Source organism: Marmota marmota, unplaced genomic scaffold (genome assembly GCF_001458135.2).
Source record: "Marmota marmota marmota unplaced genomic scaffold, marMar, whole genome shotgun sequence".
NCBI classification, from domain to species: domain Eukaryota; kingdom Metazoa; phylum Chordata; class Mammalia; order Rodentia; family Sciuridae; genus Marmota; species Marmota marmota.
The window spans coordinates 13,702,852-13,715,295 of record NW_026000068.1 but is presented as its reverse complement, the minus strand read 5'-3'; the positions used below and the strand labels follow the sequence as shown (position 1 = coordinate 13,715,295).

The 12,444-nt window shown below is 33.7% G+C and overlaps 1 protein-coding gene across 2 annotated transcripts in view; it reads left to right on the top strand.

Annotated features, from left to right (window-relative positions):
- Ccdc152 (coiled-coil domain containing 152) overlaps positions 1-12,444 on the top strand; it is a 45,262-nt gene that overhangs the window by 5,848 nt on the left and 26,970 nt on the right. For both annotated transcript variants that reach the window (XM_048814018.1, XM_048814017.1), the window contains exons 3-4: positions 5,323-5,391; positions 8,900-8,964. In XM_048814018.1, coding sequence (XP_048669975.1) covers positions 5,323-5,391; positions 8,900-8,964 — 134 coding nt within the window. The remainder of the gene's footprint in view (positions 1-5,322; positions 5,392-8,899; positions 8,965-12,444) is intronic.

The window sequence follows — 12,444 nt, the reverse complement described above, 5'->3', positions numbered from 1 at the left end:
TTTTTTTTTTTTTTAATTTTTGTTTTTTGATGTAGATGGACACAACACAATGCCTTTATTTTTTTTATGTGGTGCTGAGGATTGAACCCCAGTCCCGCCCTTGCTAAGCGAGCACTCTACCGCTGAGCCACAACCCCAGCCCCAGCTTGTATTCTTGAAAATTGCCATTCTGACTACAGTGCGATGAAATTGCTAGAGATGTTAAACATTTTTTTATACATTTGTTGATCAATTGTATTTCTTCTTCTGTGAAGTGTCTGTTCAGTTCTTTAGCCCATTTATTGATGGGGTTATTTGTTTTGTTGTTAAGTTTTTTGAGTTCTTTATATATCCTGGAAGTTGAGGTTCTGTCTGAGGTGCAGATGGTAAAGATTTTCTCCCATTCTGTAGGCTCTCTTTTCACATTATTGATTGTTTCCTTTGCTGAGAAGAAGCTATTTATTTATTTATTTATTTATTTTAAATATTTATTTTTCAATTTTCGGTGGACACAACATCTTTATTTTATTTTTATGTGGTGCTGAGGATCAAACCCAGCGCCCCGCGCATGCCAGGCGAGCGCGTTACTGCTTGAGCCACATCCCCAGCCCAGAGAAGAAGCTTTTTAGCTTGAATCCATTGTATGTGTTAATTCTTGATTTTACTTCTTGCGCTTTAGGAGTCTTTTTAAGGAAGTCAGTTCCTAAGCCGACATGGTGAAGATATGGGCCTATTTTTTTCTTCTAATAGGTGCAGGATCTCTCTTCTAGTGCCTAAGTCTTTGATCCACTTTGAGTTGAGTTTTGAGAAGGGTGAGAGATAGGGGTTTAATTCATTTTGTTACATATGGATTTCCAGTTCTTTTCTCCAGTGAATGTTTTTGGTGCCTTTGTCTAGGATGAGATAACTGTGTTTATATGGGTTTGTCTGTATCTTCTATTCTGTACTAATGGTCTTCATGTTTGTTTTGGTGCCAATAGCATTCCTTTGTTTTTTTTTTACTATGGCTTTTTAGTATTAAATATCTATATTGTGATGCCTCCTGTTTCACATTTTTCACTAAGGATTGCTTTGGCTACTCTGGGTCTCTTATTTTTCCAAATGAATTTCATGATTGCTTTTTTTTATTTTTATGAAGAATGTCATTGGGATTTTAATAGGAATTGTATGAAATCTGTGTAATGATTTTGCTAGCATGGTCATTTTGACAACATTAATTCTACCTGTGCTCTTGGGGAGGCAGAATTGACCATGATCTTTCCATATTCTAAGCTTTTTCAATTTTTTTTTCTTTTAGTGTTCTGTACTTTTCATTGACAAAGCCTTTTACTTCTTTTGCTAGGTTGATTCCCAAGTATTTTTCTTTTTTTGAGGCTATTATGAATGGGGTAGTTTTCCTCACTTCTCTTTCAGTGGATTCATTACTAATGTACAGGAACATGTTTGATTTATGGGTGTTGATTTTAAATCCTGCTACTTTGCTGAATTCATTTATGAGTTCTAGAAGTTTTCTGGTGGAATCATTTGGATCTTCTAAATATATAAGATGTTGTCTGCAAATAGTGATAGTTTGAGTTTGTCTTTTCCTGTTTGTATCCCCTTAATTTCTTTCATTTGTCTAATTATTCTGGCTGAGTTTCCAGGACTATGTTGAATAGAAGTGGTGATAGAGGGCATCCCTGTCTTGTTCTAGTTTTTAGAGGGAATGCTTTCAATTTTTCTGCATTTAAAATGATGTTGGCCTTGGGTTTAGCGTAGATAACTTTTACAGTGTTGAGTTGTGTTCCTACTATCCATAGTTTTTCTACTGTTTTGAACATGAACGGGTGCTATATTTTGTCAAATGCTTTTTTAAATTTAAATTTGTTATGTATGACAGCAGAATGCATTACAACTCATATTACATATATAGAACACATTTTTTCATCTCTCTGGTTGTACACAAAGTATATTCACACCATTCGTGTCTTCATACATGTACTTAGGGTAATGATGTCCATCTCATTCCACTGTCTTTCCTACCCCCATGCCCCCTCAATTCCCCTCCCTACCCTTTGCCCTATCTAGAGTTCATCTAATCTTCCCATGCCCCCCCACCCCATTATGAATAAGAATCCTTAAATCAGAGAAAACATTCAGCATTGGTTTTTGGGGATTGGCTAACTTCACTTACCATTATATTCTCTAACTTAACCCATTTACTTGCAAATGCCATGATTTTATTCTTTTATTGCTGAGTAATTTTCCATTGTATATATATACCACATTTTCTTTATCCATTCATCTACTGAAGGGCATCTAAGTTGGTTCCACAGTTTAGGTATTGTGAATTGTGCTGCTATAAACATTGATGTGGCTGTGTCCCTATAATATTCTGTTTTTAAGTCCTTTGGGTGTAGATTGAGGAGAAGGATAGCTGGGTCAAATGGTGGTTCCATCCCCAGTTTGGCAAGGATTCTTCATACTTCTTTCCAGATTTGCTGCACCAATTTGCAGTCCCATCAGCAATGTATGAGTGTACCTTTTCCCCCACATCCTCGCCAACACTTATTATTGTTTGTGTTCTTAATAGCTGCCATTCTGAGTGGAGTGGGATGAAATTTTAGAGTAGTTTTGATTTGCATTTCTCTGATTGCTAGAGATGTTGAACATTTTTTCATATATTTGTTGATTGATTGTATATCTTCTGAGAAATGTTTGTTCAGTTCCTTGGCCCATTTATTGATTGGGTTATTTGTTTTCAAATCCTTTTTTTTTTTTTGCATCAAGTGAGATGATCATATGATTCTTGTCTTTAAGTCATTGATGTGATGAATTACTCTTAGCAAATACAAAAAAATAGAGATACTACCCTGCATTCTATCAGATCATAATGGAATGAAAGTAGAAATCAATGATAAAATAAAAAGTAGAAGCTACTTCAATACCTGGAGACTAAATAATATGCTATTGAATGACAAATGGATAGCAGAAGAATTCAAGGATGAAATAAAAAATTACTTAGAGGTAAATGAGAACTCTGATACAACATATAAAAATCTCTGAGACACTATGAAGGCAGTAATAAGAAGAAAGTTCATTGCTTTGAGTTCATTTATTAAAATAATAGAAAGTCAATGAATAAATGATCTAATATTACATCTCACAACCCTAGAAAAAGAAGAACAAATCAACACCCAAAGCAGAAGACAGGAAATAATTAAAATCAGAACTGAAATCAATGAAATTGAAATATACTAATGTTTTAGTTGCACGTAATAGTTCCACCCCAATTGCTAATTAATGATAGAGCCTGAATTTGAGCACAAAATGATTATTAAATTATTAATGATTATTAAATTATATAAGAAATAACATAATATTCTGAAATTTTTAGCAAAATTTAATAGCACACTAATTTTTAAATTACAAAATAAAGGCTAACACAAAAGACAATGTGGGTTAAGGTTTGCAAAGAAAATTAAAAGCCATTTGTTGTGGTTCAGATATGAGGTGTCCCCCAGAAGATCATTGTGAGACAATACTAGACAACTCAGAGGTGAAATGATTAGGATTTTAGAGCCTTAACCTAATCAATACATTAATCCACTTGAATGGATTAACTAGGTGATAACTATAAGTGGGTAGGGTGTAACTGGAGGAGGTGGGTCACTGGGGACATGCCTTTGGGGTATATCTTTTGTCCTTGTTGAGTCTAACTTAGTCTCTCTCTGCTTCCTGCTGCTATATTCCAAGCTGCTTTCCTAGGTAGTGCTTTTCTACTATGATGTTCTGCCATATCTCAGGTCCAGAGCAATGGAGTTAGCCTTCTGTAGACTGAAACTCTGTGCCGCAGATAAACTTTTCCTCCTCTAATTGTTCTTCTCAGGTCTTTTTGTCACAGTGGCAAAAAAAAAAAAAAAAAAAAAAAACCTGACTAAAACACCATTACGAGTGTTATTTTACCTTATGAATAATTCCTCTTCGAGCCAGTTTCCATTGTAGAAAAAAATTTGGTAAGAGAGCCACCTTGTGTTCAAATTTTGAAAGCACATTTTATTTTAAGAAAATCCAGTGTACTTTCAGTTACAGGGCTTGGTTTTCAATTTACTGCTTACGGAAGTAAATTTAGCTACCATGTTTTATGAATTGCTGAATTCATTATAGTAAAAGACACAAGAACTAGTAATGGCAAAAAGTATCACTTATTTTGTAATTATAGTAGCTAGCATAGTAACATGTAGGTTCTCAGCTAATGTCTATCAAATGTAATTTAATCATCATTCTAATACGGGGAAATAGCAAAGTAGAGAAAATGGAGGATGGTGACAATTTTGTCTGAATGGGTGATAAGTACAACAGGGAAGGCCGTATGCAGTGAAAAGCTACAAGAGTAGAACCTAATATCTGAATAAAGCTTTTAACTTTGCAAAATACTTTCATTTCTGACAGCACAGTTTAAAAAAGTACATGGATCCTGAATGTAGAAACTCTAATTGGAAAGTGAAAAATTTGTATTTTCCCTTCTTATATTTAGACAATAAAAATGGATACTATTTTCTGGCCAGAGCATTTTCACTTATCCCTGTCCTGTTTCAGCTTACTGATCTATCCATCTATCACCTAAAAAATACTTGTGGATTGCATACATGGGCCACAACTATTCTAAATTCCATGGGGAAATGGTAAGAAAACCAAAAAATAGTTCCTGTTATCATGGAGCTTATAACTAAGTGGAATGCTAAAGTCACAGAAATTTCTACCACTGTTCCTCCACATCAAAGGTGTAGCTGTTGGTGGTGGAAACCAAGAGTATGATCAAGGTTTGGATACACACGTCAGGGCTCTAACTTTTGCAATGAAGGGTCTGTCTTCCATTATGTCAGAAACCATTGGCATCAAAGTTTCCAATGCCTTGTTAACACTATCATTGAATCTTTAATCCTTTTATGTTGCTGTGTCTTGCCCTGAGACCTGGGCATGAGTATTAAGAGGACACGTTGGAAGACAGTGAGTAAGAAAAGCCACATCTCGCACCTTCTCACTAGCCCTTTACCTGTGAACAATATAATTTGGCTCTCTTTTGGGGAGGATATGTACTTACTTTCAGGATAGATATTGCTAATGCTTATAAGAGGATCTCTAATATATTATGCCTCAGAAAACACATTACTGAATCTTGGAATTCACTTAACTCGAAGGGATATTAGAAAGTATTATATGTAATTTACTTTGAGAGGCCTGATTGTTTTATTAAAATTTCATAATTTTCAATTAAATGTTATTTTGTTTTAATTATTTCAATAAAGAGAATAATTCCAAAATGAAAGCAAAGGATTTTCAAATTTACCTTTTATGTTTTAGAATGTGCTACTCTTCATAATATGATAAAAGGGCTACAACAGACCCTTGAATATCAACACAATTTGAAAGGTAAGTTAGGGGAGGAAATCTTATTTTTAAATTTATTTTGAAATTTATTTATGATTTGTTTGAGCCTCTTTAAAATTAGAGTTTTTTTACATTGTTGACAAGTGCCTTTTGTTGTTATTCAATTCATCAACTAAAACCAAGACTTTTTACTACTTAAAAATACTTTCCTAAATGATTATGAAATAAGAAATGCTATACTGGAGCTGGGGTTGTGGCTCAGCAGTAGAGCACTGACCTAGCACGTGCAAGGCACTGGGTTCAATCCTCAGCACCACATAAAAAAATAAATGAATAAAATAAAGGTGTTGTGTCCAACTACAACTAGGGAAAATAGTTTTTTAAAAAAAGAAAAGAAATGCTATGCTAAACAGAACAATTCAGTCATATTCTGACAAAGACATCCAGAAATGTTTTCTAATTGATCACATGAGTTCTTTTATTACTTTCAAATGTTTGTAAGTACACAGTTGTTCCTCCATATCCATTGATGAATGATTTCAGGATCCTTGTAGATACCAAAAGTATGTGAATGCTCTGGTTCTTTATATAGAAATAGCATAGTATTGCATACAACCTATTTTTATCCCCAGTACTTTAAATCATCTCTAGATTGTAATACCTAACACAGTGTAAAGTGTTATATAGTTATACTGCATTATTTTGGGAATAATGATAAGAAATATCTATGCATATTCAGTACAGACACAATTTTGGTTTTTAACACTTTTGGTCCATATTTGGTTGAATCTACGGGGAGCCCATAGATACAGAAGGCCAATTATTTCCTCTCAGCCACTCTTGTTTTTTAATAACCAATTTTGAAGGGTGAATATTTATTAGTTTAACCATGAATGGTCTATTCAAACTACTGTGATAGCTTGCCATTTGATATTTTGTTATAAGACTAAGACTATATTAGTGCAGGTGAAACCAACACAGTTTATTCTATACTTAATAGTTACATTAACCCAATAGGCCTAACATTCACAAAACAGAGTGACCAAGTGTTTATACTGTTCTGTTTCCACTATGCAATGACAGATTTTCCTTTACTATATCAGATATTAAACTAAATTCCTTAAAGGCATCTTCCAACATAAAATCAGGTCAAATAAGCATTTCTTATCATAGACCTCAGTTTTTATCCTCAAAGGAAGTACTTATATATGTAAATATGGTAAAATATTGATCTTATATGTCATTTTTTTACTTTGTCATGTTATTTCTTTTTTGTCCTTGTAATTTTTAAATTTATTTAAGAAATACTACTAGTTCTTACTCTCCCCGCATTTTTTTCCTTTAAAATGGGACAGTTCATGCCATTATCTTAATGCTGAAGACTCTGAACAACTTTTCTTCATGACAGAAATATGACACCCAGCTATGTTAAATAAATGTGAAAATTCATAACCTTTTCCAGCCTCTTATTCTAGGAATCAAATGGCATTTAACTTTTCTCAGGATTTTATTCTATTTAAGTTGATTTGTTTGAAGTTCTGTGAAATCAATTTTGAATATATTAAATGTTTCTTTGTTTTGTTTGGTTGGTTTGCTTTTGGGGGGGGTCTTGTTGTTGGTGTTTTTGTTTTGGTTTGGTTTTGGAGTGTTATTGTTTTGGTTACCAGGAGCACTTAACCACTGGGCAACATCCCCAGCCCTTTTCATGTTTTACTTTGAGTCAGGGTCTTGCTAAGTTGCTTAGGGCCTCATAAAATTGCTGAGGCTGGCTTTAACTTATGATCCTCTTGCCTCGCCTCCTGAGTCACTGGGGTATAGTCGTGCACCACCGCACCTGGCTAAATGTTGTTTCTTTTTGTAAACAGATATCAAATACTGATCACTAGTCAAGCATACCATCTTTTCAAAGATATAGTGATACAGGGGTTTTTCCTAATTTTATTGGGATAAAGTTGACAATTAAAAATTGTATATATTTAAAGTATACAACTTGAAGATTTGACATATAATATTATGTCAAGTTATTTTTTATTTTTGATTTGTGGTACTGGGGATCAACCCAGGGCTCCCATGCTGATAAACCAAACTTTACCACTAAGCTACATCTCCAACACCTGATTTATTTCTTTTTTAAGTTTGAATAATATCCTATTAAATATCACATTTTTAAAGTCCATTCATTTATTGTCAGACATTTATGTTATTTTTATTTGTGGCTGTTGTGAATAATACTGAAATAAATATGAAAGTATAAATATCTCTTTGGTATACTTACTTCATTTTATTTTAATATATACCCAGAAGAAAGATTGCTATATCATATGGTAGTACTATTTTTAATATTTTTAGGAACCACCATACTGTTTTTCATAATGGCTGTACCAATTTACCATCTCTATGTAAAATTCCCTTTTCTTCACATTCCTGCCAACACTTGTTTGCTATCTTTCATCTTTCTGGTAATAGCCACTCTAACAGATATAAAGTTAATTAGATAATTTTTCACATCTCTCTGTTTCTTGCTTCTAAATCCCAAGAGATAGACCCAGAAAAAAGATAGAAAAAGCAATTAAAAGGCAAACTAAGACTCCTTTATCACTTCCATGAGTCCTTCTAGACAGTGATAAGGGTCATAAAAATTTTCAATCAAATAGGAAATTTGAATTTTAAATTATCTGAATGCTTAGTGATCAGAATTAGCTAGAGTGTTTTAATCTGTCCAGAAAGTCATTAGCTATTAGGTATTATTTTCAGTTATCCAAATCAGAAGCCTAAAAGGTAAAAATTCTCCCTTTCTCTTTGTCTACCCTATCCAAAGTCACTGAATTCCCTAGTAATTCTACCATCTAAATAGTCCTTTTCATTGCCCCTATTTTTCTGTACTAACCCCTAACCTAATTTAGGTTTCCCATATATTATCTACATTGCCAGATAATTTTTTTAGCATGCAACTATAATTATTTCAATTCTTCAATGTTCAAAATTCTATAATGAATTCTATGATAATACACCAAAGGCAATCATAGAGTTATGTCCACCTCGTCGATATTTCCTGACCTATATAGCACCTTCTTCTCACACTTTGTACTTAAACAATCCTGTACTTCAATTGTGTTTTTCTAAGCATGCTGGGCTCTCTCTCAAGTCCATTGTCTCCTGCTCAGTGTTCTATGTCTAGAATGCCCTTCCATAGCAGGAAATAAGCCTTACCACTTAAATCTCATCTTAGGTGGTTCATTTTCTCCAAAACCTTTCCTTACTTCAAGCTGATTGATATAAGTCTTTCTTCCACAGGTCCTCACAGTATTTGAGACTCAATGCTATTGTTAAGAACAGTAGTCATAGTATGTGGTAACTATTTATACATCTCTCTCACCATTAGTGTCTAAGCTCTGTGAAGAGCAAGACACTCTTCTATATTCCTAGTATCTAGTACAGTAATAGATACATATTTGTTGAATACATATGTGAATGGAAACTAAAATATTAAGCATATTTGCATATTAATTAAAAATTGCTATATATTAGGATATTATTTATTTTTATACAGGTGAGAATGAACAATTAAAAAGAAATGCTGACCTTATAAAAGAGAAGTTAAACTCTCATGAACTGGTGAGTTTATATATAATTGCATTAAATCAAGTCCTTATGGAGCATTTGTTTATTTAAATTAGAAAAAGAGATTACTTTATTAATAAACCAGCCAAAAATTTGTGTATATGTGTATATGACATAGGTATACGTATTTTACTTGCCAAAATCTTTAATAAATGAAAACTTCTTTTAAAAATAATGTGTTTTGAGAATTCTAGTCTTTTTATAAAGTAGAATATACTAATATAGCATTCATATTACTTTTTATTTGTACCCAAAAGAGCCTGTTATTTGCTATACATTTTTCAATTTTGTTAATGGAATCTTTAGAATATACTCTATTAACATTTTTAAAGTTTTCCATTATAAAGTAAGTAAGTCTGTTCTCCTTGGGTAATCATTACAACATTCAAATAAGGGCTGCATTTTATGTGAATTACAAATTAATTCTCTCCCAAGGGCTACCATACCCTCTGCTATACTTCCTTCTCTCCTACAGGAACAATCTAGTGATGGCAATTGCAGAACATGTAATATAGTACTTAAAAAACATAAAAAGTGTTTAATATATGCCAGTTGTTATTCCTCTTCCTTCAGGGAAATTTATTATGTTAACTTTCTCATCTCCAAGAGCAAATATATTAAATTCTGGAAGATTTTAGATCTCTAAAATTCAAGTTGGATCTGAAGCAAGGTTCAGTTTGAAAGATCGTCTCTAAACTCAGTCTAGCTCTAGAAACTGCTCAAGACTTCTGAGTAAAACCAGTAAATAAAAAGCATTCTCACTATGCTCTTGGAAAATTTAGCTTTTCATCACCAACTTTGAGATAGTTTAAGTATCTCTGGGCTGTCTAATGTTTCTCCTGCCTCCCTTTTCCCTCCTCCTTTTATTTTTGCTTGATCCCTTTCATATCTTGACTCTAGAGCTCAAAATAGACAGGAAGTCAGACTGTAATTACAGCAGGAAGAAAAGGGGAGAGGACCTTGCCTCCTTTTCCTTCTATAACTTTAAGTTCTAGAAAAATGCTTTATCTTGAATACTACAGGAATTTTTGCAGAGAGCTGGAAACTAATGAGAATACACCACAACACAAGATTTTGGATTTCTTAATTATCTGCTGTCCAAAGCAAGCTAAAAAAAAAATAAATAAATAAAATGACCTCCATCCCATGAGGATTCACTAGTACAAAACCTTTAGGGGCACATTAATAACTCAGAGATAACCATTCCCTAGAAACACACTCTGGGGGTACTTCATGGCAATATTTGTGAGATTGGGAAGATTTTTGTAATTTACATACAGAAAATCCTTAAAACAAGAAAGCAACTAGAGATTATTTGGGAGGATGTAAAGTTCCCAGAAACAAATGAGAAAAAAAAAATCAATAAATTATAATTTATTTGGGCTTGGTAAAAAAAAAGAAGGAATGAGACAAGCTAAAATGAGGGAGAAGAACCTACTGAAATATAGCCCAGATTATCCCAGAAATGTGGCTTTCTTTTTGCCTGAAAGATGGAATGAAAAACTGTCTTACCAAATTAATGGATGCATTCCACTTTAGTGGCAGTGTATTCAGATGGCAAAGTCAGTGGGAATGGAAAGGAACACAGAATTTTCTTTTGTGGTTTTTCAGGGCAGAAATGACTTAGTGCAATCAGTGTAGTTTATAAAATCCACTCTAGCTTTTCTAGTTGCTCATCTAGAAATCTAGATATATGTATATGAAAGTGGTACTTTGTGAGATTCATCCCTATATTCACCTGCCCAACTTTAATCAGAGCCAAGAAGTTGAGTAGGTTTGGCCATTTCTGTAATTTGCATGGTAGGTTAAGTAACACAAATAGCAATCTAGACTATGTCTCTTAAATGAAAGTAATATAGAAGAATGTATGTCTATTTTTAATTACAGACACACAATTTAGTACACCTTTTTGTGATGATGTTGTTGTTTAGTTTTACTTTCTCAATACCATTGAATGTCTATTAATAGCTATGAATCCTTTCTGGGGAAAATGATCAAAGGCAAACGTGCTTTGTGTTCATGTGTGTGTGCGCGCACACACACACACACACACAGAATTTTGGCATGAAATTTCAGAAAATTGATGGACTCTGAAAAGCTGGGTCTAGTTAAGAGATCTGTCCTACATAATGCTTACTGGGATTTGCCTTTATTCAGCAAATAAATATCAAGATATAGATAGATGGGCTGGGGATACAGCTCAGTTGGTAGAGTGCTTGCCTTGCATGCACAAGGCCCTGGTTTCAATCTCCAGCACCACCCCCCCCCAAAAAAAAAAAGATAGATAGATAGATTCATGCAAGGAGTTGGGAATACAATGGTGAGTCCCAGTGTCCGATTTTATGATGTTTAGAGACTTTTCTTGACTTTTTGCCTCTATTGTCTTTTTTCAACTATCCTACTTAATTTTTGTTATTTTTTGCTTTCCTTTTTTCTTGCCTACATCTTAGGCCTGTCCCTTGTTTCTTCCCCCACCCCCCCTGTACTGGGAATTGAACTCAGGGAGACTCAACCACATCCCCAGCCCTATTTTGTATTTTATTTAGAGACAGGGTCTCACTGAGTTGCTTAGCACCTCACTGTTGCTGAGACTGGCTTTGAACCCGCTATCCTACTGGTCTCAGCCTCCCAAGCTGCTGGGATTACAGGTGTGTGCCACCACACCCAGCCCTTGTTTCTTTATATAGGACAATACACCTGGAAAATTGTTAAATTCATTTTGGGGAATTTTCTCCCAAAATGTACTCTTTGCTCTACTCCTTGTTATAATAATAAATTACCCCTATGTTTCTGTGACCTAAGAAGCCAATCTCCATAGCCATTGGGGAATTTTCAAATCTCAAATCCATCTTTCTCTGGATACTTTCTCACAAAGTTAATGCTTATCATGGGTTTTTAATCTTTTCTGGAAATTAGAAATGTTTATATAATTTTCAGAAATAGAAGTTCAGTCCAGACCCTATATTAGAGTAAATTTACAATCTATCAGACAGTACCTTCTGTTAATTCTAAAGTTTAGCTCTGGATTATAGTGGACGTATATTTTATTTAATATTGTAGTGCCATTTAATCATACAGTTAAGTCAGTTATTTTGAGCATACATGATATGCTAAACATTGATCAGGTGTATTCAGGAAGCAAAGATAAGACATTGTTTCTGAATGATCTTCATCTTCTTGGGTCAGATACTGATGTTTATTGTAGTACTTATAGAAGCAGAGAGTACAGTGGTGGTTAACAGGGGCTTTGAGTGTTGGGGGAGGAATGCTAAAGAGTAAGCTATGACTGGGTAGCTGCTGGTCAAAGGATACAAGATTTTGGTTCAATAGATATATTGTACAGCATGGTTATTGTAGTTAGTTACAATGTATTATATACAAGAGAGTAGATTTCAAATGTTCTTGCCACAAAAAATATGAGGTTATATATATATATATATATATATATATATATATATATATATATATATATAT